We start from the raw sequence: 14,315 nt of genomic DNA, 5'->3' as shown, positions 1-14,315 counted from the left end.
GAAGGTAATGGTTTCAGCATTCCTAACATTTACTTGAAAGAAATTTCTGCTCACCCAGGAGTGGATGTCAGAGAAGTGGTCTGATAAGTGGTCTGACAAGTGGTCTGACAAGTGGTCTGACAGTGGAGGGAGCAGGTAAGAGAGGAAAAGTGTGGTGGAGCTGGGTGTCATCAGTATTCGTGTGAAAACATGGCTTCAAATTATGTCATCCACGGGCATGTTGACATGAGAATTGGGGTGGGGGTGGGAGAAGGGATCGGCCCTCAGAAATCGTCATGTGACCAGCTACAACTATCATTGCTTGTCATTAAAAAGTTCACTCCCTTAGGAAGGAGGTATCTGTTATCTTTATCTGGTCTGGCCTATGTGTGAGTCCAGGCCTTCAGCAAAATGGAGTGACTCAAAACTAGGCCCTTTGAAATGGCCAAGCAAACCAAAGGTGATTAGCGATGGGCAAAGAAAAAATGCTGGTTCTGCTTGTGGTGCCCACATCCTATGAAAGATTAAAGGAAAAAAACAAATCCCACAGGAGAGTAAAAGGAAAAGAGCTGGTGAATTAGATTTGACAGAAGTACTCGATATTTTGAGGGATTGCACAGACTGAGTTGGGAGCATAATTGTGAACCAGAGAACATGGATTTAAGGTGTTTTGACAAAAAATGTCAAACACGCAGAAACATTACAAAGCGAGCAGTACTGAGCTGGAATGCGCTGCCTGAAGGGGTGTCAGAGGCTGACTAAATTGTAGGCTTCTAAATGCCATTCCATAGATATCTGAAGGGAAAATAACATTGCAGGGTTTTGCAGAGACAATCATTGAGTAGTTCTATCGAGGAGTTGAAAAGTGTGGTGCTGGAAAAGCACAGCAGGTCAGGCAGCATTCGAGGAACAGGAGAGTCGACATTTCAGGTGTAAGCCCTTCATCAGGAATGTGGGGGGAGGGGGGACGGGGCTGAGAGATAAATAAAAGAGTGGGGTGGGGCTGGAGGGTAAGATAGCTTGGAAGGTGATAGGTAGATGAGGTGAGGGAATGATGGTGATAGGTCAGAGTGGAGGGTGGAGCGGAGAGGTGGGAAGGAAGATGGGCAGGTGGGACAGTTCAAGAGGACAGTGCTGAGTTGAAAGATTGGATCTGGGATGAGATGGGGGCAGGGGAGATGAGGAAACTGTGAAATCAACATTGAAGTTGTGTGGTTGGAGGGTCCCAAGGCGGGAGATGAGGCGTTCTTCCTCCGGGCGTCAGGTGGGTAGGGTTTGGTAGTGGAGGAGGCCCAGAACTTTCATGTCCTTGGCAGAGTGGGAGGGGGAGTTGAAGTGGTCGGCCACAGGGCGGTGGGTGTATTCCAGAGATGTTCTGTGAGTTGGCATCCTGTCTTCCCAATATAGAGAAGACCACATCGACAGCAACTGACACAGTGGATGAGGTGTCGAGATGTGCAGGAAAATCTCTGCCGGATATGGAAGGATCTTTTGGGGCCCTGGATGGAGGTGAGGTGGAAGTATGGGCGCAGGTTTGACACCTCTTGCAGCAGAAAGGGAAGAGGCTGGCAGTGGAGGGTGGGTTGGTAGAAGTTGTGGACCTAATGAAGGTGTCGCGGAGGGAATGGTCTCTGTGTATCGGGGTGGAGAGGAAGTTCTATCAAGGAGTCAAGAGTGTGATGCTGGAAAAGCACAGCAGGTCAGGCAGCATCCGAGGAGCAGGAAATTCAACGTTTCAAGCAAAAGCCCTTCATCAGGAATGACCATTCCTGATGAAGGGCTTTTTGCCAGATACGTCGATTTTTTTTTGCTCCTCGGATGCTGCCTGACCTGCTGCGCTTTTCCAGCACCACACTCTTGACTCTAATCTCTAGCATCTGTATTACTCACTTTTGCCTAGTTCTATCAAGGAGTCAGCACAGTGGGTGGATTGAAGCGCCTCTTTTTGTTCTGCATCCCATTGAAGAAGTATACATGTCTAACCCAACATATTTTATGACCAGTCAGGGACCTGTGATGGTTCCTTGGTTAATTTGTGCACACTTGATGTCCATCATGTAATTTAGTTTTGCCGAATACTGAGAGGGAGGGGAAAGAGAAAGGCTCCACGCCCTTTTATCAAACTCTTACTTGCTGGTTTCATTCATCCTCTTCGATCTTTGTTGAGCTCGAACACATCTTGCTGTTCTCAATGACCTAGGATGCTGCAGCTATTTCCGAAAGAAATCTCTGTGTAATGAATGCCCTGAGATTTCACTTTAAATTTGCACTTCACCATAAACCATTGAGGCACACAGTTTATGCCAAAGTAAAGCTCTGCACTTAATATTTTATGCGCCTTCACAAGATTGCCTTGGGCAAAGTTCCCTTGAAGTTCTCTTTGTTTTTTGCTGCACTGTACCACACAGTTCCCTCAGGACTGCTGCATTATTGTACATGTGGATCTTAAAGGTAACACTGTTTGTCTAGAGCCTGTTTGTTTCCTGGGGAGAACATCCCAGATTGATGCATGGCTATGCACCCGTGCAGCTTTGAGGGAATACTGCCTTCCTTCAGAGCGACCTTCGATCAAGGGTGAATAATTTTTTTTTGTTATGCACGCCATTTTTTATTTCTGATCTCCAGCTCTCCACATTCCTTTTTACCATCAAAAACTGTTGACGATTCAGCCAACAAAGGGTTACACTTCTGGTCAGGTAATTGGCATCAAACCCCAAGGAGGTCCTGCTTATCGGTACCGTGAAATACTGCATATACATTATGTATAGTCACACTCCCATGATTTCAGCAGGGTGAGTTTTAAAATGATTTGCTAAAGTTCTTAAAGAATTCCCTGTAATCAGTACGGTAGGAGTTCATGTGTGGCTATATTTGTTCTACAATGCTCAGCTCTTGTTTATTCTCCAAGAAGAGAACTATTCATTTATTAATTAACTGTTCTCTTGAGCCATTCAAATTGATTGTTCTAGCTGTTGACTGTCCCTTGTACAACACCATAATTTGGCAGCTGCTCAATTTTAGGTCTCATGTTTACTATTGTTGACAGCTTGGTTCACCACTTCTCACGTCATCTTGACACAATTCTTGGAACCTGACACTTTGCATTGTTTCGTTCATTCATAGAAGTCAGATGCTCAGCACCCGCAGTTCTGTCCTTTTGTTAATCTATCCTTTTGTTTCTGGTCATCCATAAGTAGGAATGCAGTTGGGATGGGTTGAGAAAGAAGTTAGGCCAAATTCAGCGCTTATTACTATCCAGACCAGCTCAGAAAGGGCTGACGGGTGGCATTTTCATTCAGGCTGATTACATTGTCACACTCATGCAAAGCAAATGACCATTAACATCAGAACAGTTTACTTCTGGTGCACAGATTGAAAGCCTAACGGTACACTGCAATGCCAGTTAGCATTCACGTCAATGACAAGCAATGACCTCAATTGGTGGAGGAAAGACTTACTAGTACTGTGGAAGTTTAACGATTTAAATAAAAGATTATGATCAATGCACTGACACAGCAGGCGAGTCCAGGAATGCACAGCAGCAGCACCCTCTCCTGAGCAGCAGACTTCCCGTGGTCTTTAGCTCAACTAAAGAAATAACACTGGACGGCTCCATACCCACGAGGTAAAAATAATGACTGCAGATGCTGGAAACCAGATTCTGGATGAGTGGTGCTGGAAGAGCACAGCAGTTCAGGCAGCATCCAAGGAGCAGTGAAATCGACGTTTCAGGCAAAAGCCCTTCATCAGGAATAAAGACAGTGTGCCTGAAGCGTGGAGAGAGAAACTAGAGGAGGGTGGGGCGGGGAGAAAGTAGCATACAGTACAATGGGTGAGTGGGGGAGGGGATGAAGGTGATAGGTCAGGGAGTGGGGGGGGGGGGGGGGGGGGGAGGAGTAGGGTGGAGTGGATAGATGGAAAAGGAGATAGGCAAGCCCTGACCTTAAATTTACCTGGACCATCTCTGGCACTTCCCTCCCCTTCCTGGACCTCTCCATCTCCATTAATGACGACCGACTTGACACTGACATTTTTTACAAACACACCGACTCCAACAGCTACCTGGATCACACCTCTTCCCACCCTACCTCTTGCAAAAATGCCATCCCGTATTCCCAATTTCTCCACCTCAGCCGTATCTGCTCCCAGGAGGACCAGTTCCCCCACAGAACACACCAGATGGCCTCCTTCTTTAGAGACCGCAATTTCCCTTCTCACATGGTTAAAGATGCCCTCCAACGCATCTCGTCCACATCCCGCACCTCTGCCCTCAGACCCAACCCCTCCAACCGTAACAAGGACAGAACGCCCCTAGTGCTCACCTTCCACCCTACCAACCTTCGCATAAACCAAATCATCCGCCGACATTTCCGCCACCTCCAAATAGACCCCACCACCAGGGATATATTTCCCTCCCCACCCCTTTCCGCCTTCTGCAAAAACCGTTCCCTCCGTGACTACCTGGTCAGGTCCACGCCCCCCTCCAACTCACCCTCCCATCCTGGCACTTTCCCCTGCCACCGCAGGAACACATCCCACACCTCCTCCCTCACCTCTATCCAAGGCCCTAAAGGAGCCTTCCACATCCATCAAAGTTTTACCTGCACATCCACTAATATCATTTATTGTATCCGTTGCTCCCGATGCGGTCTCCTTTACATTGGGGAGACTGGGCACCTCCTAGCAGAGCGCTTTAGGGAACATCTCCGGGACATCCGCACCAATAAACCACACCGCTCCGTGGCCTATCATTTCAACTCCCCCTCCCACTCTGCCGAGGACATGGAGGTCCTGGGCCTCTTTCACCATCGCTCCCTCACCACCAGACGCCTGGAGGAAGAACGCCTCATCTTCCGCCTCGGAACACTTCAACCCCAGGGCATCAATGTGGACTTCAACAGTTTCCTCATTTCCCCTTCCCCCACCTCACCTTAGTTCCAAACTTCCAGCTCAGCACTGTCCCCATGACTTGTCCAGACTTGTCCTACCTCCCTATCTCCTTTTCCACCTATCCACTCCACCCTCCTCTCTGACCTATCACCTTCATTCCCTCCCCCACTCACCCATTGTACTCTATGCTACTCTCTCCCCACCCCCACCCTCCTCTAGCTTATCTCTCCACGCTTCAGGCTCACTGCCTTTATTCCTGATGAAGGGCTTTTGCCCGAAACGTCGATTTCGCTGCTCCTCGGATGCTGCCTGAACTGCTGTGCTCTTCCAGCACCACTAATCCAGGCTCCATATCCACCCCCCTCACTCTCTCCGGCATGCATTCCCATTCCACGCCTCTCCTCTATATCAAGATACAAATTACATCGACACTATATCTCATGAGTTTAGACAGTTAAGGGGTGATCTAACCAAGGTCTTTAAAATATTGACAGGAAAAGGTCAGGATGGATAAACTATTTCCACAGGTTAGGGATTCTATAACTAAGAGGCATAGTCTGGGAAATTAGGGCTAGACCATTCAGGAGAGATCATAGAATCCCTACAGGCCCTTCGGCATAACAAGTCCATACTGGCCCTCCAAAGAATAACCCACCCAGATCCATGACCCTAACCTATTGTCCTACATTTACCCTTGACTAATGCACCTAACCTGCACACCTCTGAACACTATAGACAATTTAACATGGCCAATTTAGATTAGATTAGATTAGATTAGATTACTTACAGTGTGGAAACAGGCCCTTCGGCCCAACAAGTCCACACCGCCCCGCCGAAGCGCAACCCACCCATACCCCTACATTTACCCCTTACCTAACACTACGGACAATTTAGCATGGCCAATTCACCTGACCTGCACATCTTTGGACTGTGGGAGGAAAACCGGAGCACCCGAAAGAAACCCACGCAGACACGAGGAGAATGTGCAAACTCGACACAGACAGTCGCCCAGGGGTGGAATCAAACCTGGGTCCCTGACACTGTGAGGCCACAGTGCCAACCACTGTGCTGCCCCAAATGTGGAAGTGGTGCCTTAGATGTTAGGAAGCACTTCTACACACGAAGGGCGGTAGAGGTTTGGAACTCTCTTCCACAAACGGCAGTGGTTACTGGATGAATTGTTAATTTTAAATCTGGGATAGTTAAATTTTTATTAAGCAAAGGTACTAAGGAGTATAGGCCAAAGGCAGGTATATGGAGTTAGACCTCCTCCTATTCCTACATTCCTATATCCATTTTAGTTTATGTTTTCATGGAATGTGGACTCTCTGGTTAGACGAACATATTTTGCCTGTCCCTAATTGCTCTTGAGAAGGCGGTGGTGATTTGCCTTCTTGAGCTGCTGCAGTCTATTGTGGGGGGAGTATTCAGCGTAAACTATGAACATAATGTAGGAGAAAGAGCAATAATGAATAATGTTAAAGTAAAACGGTGTACGTGGAGTGAATAGATTCAGAAGTGAGTGGGCAGTTCAGCCTAGTTGGTCTATCCCTAAGTTTAAAAGTATTTGTGCGAACAGAGACAAGTTACTAGTAAATAATCTCTCACCAGTAGCTATTAGGGTTTCAGCCTAACAATTCACTTCAGTTGGGAGGGTCACTGGACCCAAAATGTTAACTCTGATTTCTCTCCACCGATGCTGCCAGACCTGCTGAGCTTTCCCAGTAATTTCTGTTTTTATTTCTGATTTACAGCATCCACAGTTCTTTGGGTTTTTAGTTAGCTTTGTGTGTTTTATTGTTAGTTTTGCAACAACAGCCACAGCATTCCAATGAGTAACCCATTACAGAAGGAGGTCACTTGAGGTCCTGAAAGCTCAGAAGTAAAGGTTTGCATTCACATAGCACCTCTCAAGTCCTCAAGATATCCCAAAACGTTTTACAGCCAATTAGGCACTTTTAAATACAGTCTCTGTTAAAATACAAAAAAAAGCTGGATATGACTGATGTTATTGTAAGGTTTTAACATATCTCTATTGTATTCACCTTTTCATTAATTTCATGAAAGCTTTAATCTGGTTATTTTGAGCTAGTGGAGGGACAGTTTTATTAAGCGTTTGTACAATTCCTCTTGATAATGTCCTGGCACAAGACGGAACAAGATCTGAACAGTTCCATGGTTATCTTGACACTTTAATTTTTTCACGTTAGTAACTGACCTGTAACATCGTTGTGCCTCCAGTGTTCCCCGTTTGCGGTTAACCAGAATACGAAACCATAGCCAAAACTTACCACCAATGTCTCCATAATCACAAGACAAGCAAATGTTGTCCTAATATTAGCTAAGTGTTTGAGTGTTTGGCTACAAGCCGCATTTGGCGGGTTTACAATTTTGTGTTCTGACAGATTAGATTCTGGTGTAGGACTTAAAATGTAAGCCAGCTCAGTGATTTAATTGTTATTTTTATTCCTGTTCAAGGAAATTGTAAAATAAAAAGGCTACTTAAAAAGTAAAGAGAAATGGAAGAAGGCTGGATTATTAGAAATGCTCTTGTTGCCAGGCAGACAATTTATATTTATTGGATTTGTGCTTTTGACAATTGCATGATCTTACCTGATAGAGTCATAGTCATAGAGAATGTACAGCACAGAAACAGACCCTTTGGTCCAACCTGTCCACGCCGACCAGATATCCCGACCCAATCTAGTCCCACCTACCATCACCCAGCCCATATCCCTCCAAACCCTTCCTATTCATATTACCATCCAGATGCCTTTTAAGTGTTTCAATTGTACCAGCCTCCACCACTTCCTCTGGTGACCTTTTTATTATTTTTTAAAGCCTCTTTCTCAGCACTATCTGCATTTGGTATTGATCTATATGCAGTCCTGTGTGAAAGATTCTGCATATCAGAGAAGTCACTATATCTGGTTCTCTCAGATGTCAGCAAATCATTCTCATAGAATCCCCAGTGTGGATGCAGGCAATTTGGCTCATCAAGTCCATACTGACCCTCTGAAGAGCATCCTACCCAGACCCATCCCCCCCCCAACCTTATCCCCATACATTTCCCATGGTGTATCCACTTAACCTGCACATCTTTGGACTGTGGAAGGAAACCAGAGCACCAGGAAGCAACCCAAACAGACATGGGAGAATGTGCAAATTCCACATAGACAGTCACCTGAAGTTGGAATTGAATCCAGGTCCCTGGTGCTGTGAGCCAGCAATGCTAATCACTGAGCCACCATGCTATCCTTGGAGTTGACCACATCCTCTTGTCCCTTAGTGAGTTCGGGGTATTAGCGATGATTAGGTGAAAGTGGGTACTGCAGATGCTGGAGATTAGAGTCAAGATTAGAGTAGTGCTGGAAAAGGACAGCAGGTCAGGCAGCATCCAAGGAAAATCAATGTTTTGGGCAAAAGCCTTTCATCAGGAATCAGCTACGATTGGCAACCCTCAGTGGTCTGTGATAAATGGCAAAAACAGACCCTGTTCCAGTCAGCGACTACCACTGTCCAGCTAATCAGATATTGTGGATCATCCTCAGTTTTGGGATTATGTGAAAGGAGCTGACATTATGGGACCCACAATGCACTAGAATCACATTCCACAGTCTGGGTTTAGCCTTAGTCAGAGTAAAGAGTGTGGTGCTGGAAAAGCACAGAAGGTCAGGGAGCATCCGAGGAGCAAGAGAGTCGATATTTCCAGCATAAGTCCTTCACCAGGAATGTCCAGTGCCACACTTTGTGACTCTGACTTCTCCAGTATCTGCAGTCGTCACTTTCTCCTTCAGCCGTAGTCAGTGTGACATCCTTACAATTTGACATACTTGAACAGTGTCCATCGCTCTCATTATGCAAGCAGTGATGGAGGAGAACTGACAATTGACTAAATCTCAACAATACCTGGAAACTGATTGATGAATAATATTAAAAGGGAGTTGGACAGCAAGTTGATGTTGAGGAACTTCCTGGGTCACAGGCAGAGTAAGTGGGGGTGTAGGACCGAGCAGGACTGCTCTTGCAAGGGACCAACAGAAACAGAACAGTCACCTCTTGTGCTGTAAGTTTCACAGACCTGCATTTATGTAGTGCCAAAGCATTTCACCAGAGCATTATCAAAGAAAATTTGATGGCAAGTCAGCGAAGAAGATCCTGGCACAGATCAAATGTTTGATCAAAGCTAGATGTTTCACAGAGCATGTTAAAAGTGGATGGGCTGTGAGAGAGGAGGAGAGATTGTAAAAATAGAATCAGGAACCTACGGACTCAGGGGAAGGTGTAGCTACCATTGATGGAGTATTAAAAGTCGGGCATGTGCGAGAGGCCAGAAGATGACATCTAGGACGGATCTGGGGATGGAGAGGATTTCAGAGATAGTGAAGGGGTGAGTCCATGGTAAGATTTGAAGACAGGGAAGTGTTTTCATGTAAATCAAATCAGGAAGTGTTGGAGAAATTCAGCAGGTCTCCTCTGCAGATGCTGCCAGACCCACACATCCTCTTCATTTTTTGATGAGTTTTCACAGTCTTGCTTCCAATTAAGCAAGCCCTATTACTGTTCACCTAATAGATCATTCCAAACATTGACCACCCTTTGTGATCTGAGTTTAAAATGCATCAAGGGTCCCTCCACAGACAATGGGAGGCAGCAGCCATGGCTGGGTATTCTGTTTTAAATGGCTGAGGGGTGGCCAGGATTCTAAGAATTCCTGGAGGATTCTGGGGAGGGAGCACACCCTTCTTTCTAGACCCACCCAATTCACAGAGAAAGACTTTTTTAAAGCTTACTTCGATCTCCTTTGACCAGTGAGACTTTCCTCACTCGTCATTCGTATTATGTTGTATGTTTTTAACTTTTAAAAAGCCCTGGTCAATTTTAGTGTAATTTTTCAGGACTGGAATATACACTATGTCATTGAACATTGGACAGATACAGTAGGCCCTTCGGTCCATCATGTCTCTGCTGACCCTGATGTCATTCCAAAGTATTGTTCTCTCTATTCCCTGTTCATGTGTCTGGATGCATCATTTTAATCGAGATCTTAATTTCAACCCCTTACCACTGACTTCTATTTCTGTCTGGGGTTGGATTTAAAATGGAGATGCAGGTGTTACAAATACGGAGAGATTTTGCTATCTGCTGGCTGATGGTCAGAAATCTTTCTCCCCTGCAAGGATCCCTTCCAAGGATCTGGGAAAGAGATACCAGCTTGAAAATAAAAGCTATGGACTGCAGCTTCTTCCCTCACTGGAATGAAGTTGCCCACAAGATCCTCTGGCTGTGCAGCTGCTATAGTCAATAAAAAAACCCAAGGTCACCAAGTGTCACTGATCCATATTCCCGCACATCGTCCATTCCAAGCAACTATGTTGCATGATCAGAAGATTTCACTTCAGAATGTGTGGAATTACAGCAAACTATAGAATCATAGAGGTCTACAACAAGGAAAAAAGACCATTTAGTCCACCAAGTCTGTGCTGCTCAAAACCAACCGCCTAATTATTGGAATTTCATTTTCCAGCACTTGGCTCATAACATTATATACTTTGACATAACAATAATATGTATTAGGGTTTCTGTGTCTACCATTTAATAACAATAGTCAGTTCTGAATTAAGTTATAGATTTTAAATTATATATTAAGATATATTATATAATAATTAATATTAATATTATGAATAAGCAATTCAGCTCATCTAGTTCCTTCTGGTGTGCATATTCTTAAGCCTCCTCCCATCTTCCATGTCTTACTCAATCAGTGTTACCCTATTGCCATTTCTGCCATATACATATTTCATCTCCTTTCATACTATTCACTTCAACTGCCCTATGGTGCTATGGTTCCACATTTGCATCGCACTCTGGGCAAAGCAGTTTCTTCTGTTTGATCTTGTTGGTGACCGTCCATATATTTTGCTCACCAACCTTTGTAAAACGTTTCAGAATTTTAAAGACCTGAATTCAGTCACCCCTCAACCTTCTTTTTCCAAGACATGAGGTGATCCATGATGGATATAATCTCACAATTCCAGTATCATCCTGAGAATCTTTTATCACACTCTCTCCACTATCTCTATGTACCTTATCAGGAAATTGTAACTAGTATTATACCTAGTAGTCCAACTGTGGTCTAACCAAGGTTCAATATAGCTTTAGCTGAACTGCACTTCAATGCAATCTATTAATAAACCCTCGGGGTTTGTTTGTATTTTTTTGGATGTTAATAACTCAAGGCACAACTCTTAATACTTTGTATTTTCATTATTACCAGATCCATTCAGATCTCTCCCCAATTTAGATTCTTATTTTCCAAGTAATATATGACCATCTTCATGTCCTGATCAAGTTGTAATGCTTCCCACTGAGTTCGGTCGAAATTCATTTGTTAATCTCAGATCTACCTGAAAAGCAACACTTGCATTTATATAGTGCATTCCATGAGCACAAATTGTATGCAACTGTTTTACAGCCAATATTTCTTGGGATATAAGAGGAAAGTCACCATAGTGCCAATTAGAGAGAGATGATTGGCGGTGGTTTAATCTGATGGTCACCACTCCTCAGGTGAGGTCTGAGGTTGAGAAGGTAGGACTTTATAGTGACGTCAGCTGAAACTGTGCATTTGGCATCACTCTGAATCACATACCAACTGTCCAGCCAGCTAAGCTAACTTTCTTTTGAGGTGTAGTCACTGCTGTAATGTAGGAGATGTGGCCACAACATGCCCATGACAAGCTCCATCAGACAGCGGTGTGGTGACGACCACGTAATCTGTTCATTCGGAATGTTGACTGAGGGATAAATATTGGCCAGGACGCTGGAGATAACACCCAATGACCTTCTTCTAAATGATACACATGTGGTCTTTTATATCGATCGGTGGATGGAGCCTCAGTTTTAAAAAAGCACTCTGCCCTTCGATACTGCATTGAAGTGTTAGCTAACATTTATGCACTCAAATTCTGAGTAGGATCTGAAGACTTTATAATTCAAAACAGATAGTACCAACAACTGAGCCACAGCTGGCACATTACAAGTAAAACCCTGGAGGTCAGGGATCAGTAGTCAGTGTCGGTGGGGGGGGGGGGGGGGGGGGGGGGGGGCGGTCAATAAAAATCAGCAGACAGATTATAAACTTCATGTAAACACTCAGTACTCTGAAAGGGACAGAAAAGAAATACACATATGAAGTTATCTCTTCACATCTCTCAGAAACACTGCGAAGCACATCACACATAATAAATGGCTTTGAAGTGTGCTTGTGGGGTAGGCACCTATCCAGTTTATGTAAAAGGTCCCTGAGTAGCAATCAGATAAATAACAAGGCAATCTCTTAGCCAGTCAAAATAGGTTAAAACCAAAAAGAAAAGCCCTCTTCAAATGGCTGTTCGACTCAAAACAGAATTTTTTTCTTTTTCAAACTTTGGATCAACATTTTGTTTTTGGCAAAGTCCCCCTGCTATTTCTGCACTCTTGATATAAAACAAACAAAATACAAGGGGGTGCTGGGGGTGGCGAAGCTCAGACATATTTCTATACGTGGCACAGCCAACAAACACAGCATCCTGACTGGATTCCGTTTACTTACTGGAATAATTCAATGCAGCCTCCTTGATAACCAGCCAACATTGGCTCTTCGCGTGTTGTTTACACCGACTCCTGACAGCACTGCGGTCAATACTGGGAAAGTATTAAAGTCAAAACATAGTCCCTCTCACTTCACAGGCCTGTCAGTAACTTATTTTCCCTGTTTTTGTAAATGCAGGCACAATTCCATATAAGTCAACGGCTGGAGGGACCGCCTCCAAGTGTAATCCCACCTCTTCATGTACCGTCGGAACCTCAGCTGTTAGTCATGATCAAAGCCTGTCTAAATCCTCGAACTGGAAGCTACCACTGATGTAGTCCCACCCTCCCCTCTCTCACTTCAGCTGAATGATTTGTTTCAGTACTGCAGTGTCCTGCAGTAAGAAAGCCTCTGATTAACGATTCAGGACAATTTCCACTCTGGCCAGGCTGACACCGTGAAACTTGTAAAATAGGACAGTCTATCCTTCCTCCCACACTGGGTCGCCAGAGAGTCAGTCTGTGACCAGCACTGAGGGGTGCACAGCTTAAACTTACAGTGACTGCTGATTGTCAGAGATTTCCTGTCCCGTGGCCTCGTCATTTCCCTCACTGACACTCTGACAGATGTTGTTACTGAATAGTTACCCTATCAAATCAGCAGATCTGAACATCTCTCCCAGCAGAACCTGGCAAGGGAGGTCACTCTGTTGGTGAATGCCTTTCTGTATGCAGAGGAGAAAGGCCTCAATTAAAACTAGCTTTGTAGATTTGGAAATCATTGATACTTTCAGGTTTTCTGTCTAAACTCTGTCCAACAATGCTGTGCTTTTTGATGCAAATTCAAGCTCTCTCAAGAAGCATCACAAAAGGCGGGATCAGATAACGATTAGGAATCAGAAACAGTAAGGGGAGGTTAACCAGGAATATGAAGTTGGGGAACAATAGAACCAAGAGGAAGGGTTGAATAAAAGGGTTTTTGGAATTAGAATTAGCCTTTATTGTCACATATACTCAATGAGTATAGTGAAACAGTTATACATTACCACTTACAGCACTGACTTAGGTCCAAAGGTACCTAGTTACAGCTTCTTTAGCTACAAGATCTTAGACAATTGAGAAATAAAATGTCCACCATTGCAGGAATAAAAGTTCGGAATGACAGAGCACGCTGGGCCCTAGCTTCCAGTCCACACTGGGCCCTGGCTCCAGACTGCACTGGCCTTCACCTTGACGAAGATGAGGCTGGAAGTTTTAAGTTTTGGTGCTCCAGCAAGGGCTAAAAAAAATCTTTCGCTGTCTACCTCCTCTGAAAATGTTATACTTTACATTAACAGCACCTCCCATTTTTATAAAGTGTGGAAATACCTGTACCCATTTTATTCTCCAATGGTAATTTTGAGATGCCCTGTGTTCCCTGCTGCTTTTCAATTTCCATTTTAAGCCCACTTCACTGTCTATTTTGCAGCTTTAAACACGTGTAATTTCATCATTACGACCTTGTTATGCGGACACACTGTGAAAAGAGATTTTCTGTCAAAGGTTTTAGTCTTGCACTCATCAGGACACAATTACAAAAACACCAAATCTTAAGGTGAATAATAATTTATACTGACTGAGAAGAGGGTGTCAACCAATCAGCATTCTAGAATCATATAGCACAGAGGCTCTTTGAACCATCACATCTGTACTGCCAAAGCTGCACTAAGTCTACACCAGTTCCATGTTCCAGCATTAGACTCGCTATCATGGATTATAAACTGTTGTTCCGTTTCAGATTTGGTATTCTTGCAATTTTGTCCTAATGAATTCAAGACAAAAAACCTTGACATGATGTCTCTTTCTCTGCAGTACTTGAGTCCTATACTGCCACG

General features: G+C 44.4%; 1 protein-coding gene across 5 annotated transcripts in view; it reads right to left on the bottom strand.

Moving 5' to 3' along the window:
- The window catches only part of LOC140465746 (thyroid hormone receptor alpha-like), a 360,010-nt gene that overhangs the window by 119,817 nt on the left and 225,878 nt on the right, over nt 1–14,315 (bottom strand). The window contains exon 1 of one of the 5 annotated variants that reach the window (XM_072561445.1): nt 12,464–12,664. The exons of the other annotated variants lie outside the window; for them this stretch is intronic. Coding sequence (XP_072417546.1) covers nt 12,464–12,504 — 41 coding nt within the window. The 5' untranslated portion in view covers nt 12,505–12,664. Of the gene's footprint in view, nt 1–12,463; nt 12,665–14,315 lie in introns of those variants that run through there. 5 annotated transcript variants of the gene reach the window in all.

This window comes from Chiloscyllium punctatum, chromosome 42 (assembly GCF_047496795.1).
Source record: "Chiloscyllium punctatum isolate Juve2018m chromosome 42, sChiPun1.3, whole genome shotgun sequence".
NCBI classification, from domain to species: domain Eukaryota; kingdom Metazoa; phylum Chordata; class Chondrichthyes; order Orectolobiformes; family Hemiscylliidae; genus Chiloscyllium; species Chiloscyllium punctatum.
The sequence above is the reverse complement of the archived record's forward strand: the minus strand, read 5'-3'. Positions and strand labels throughout refer to the sequence as shown.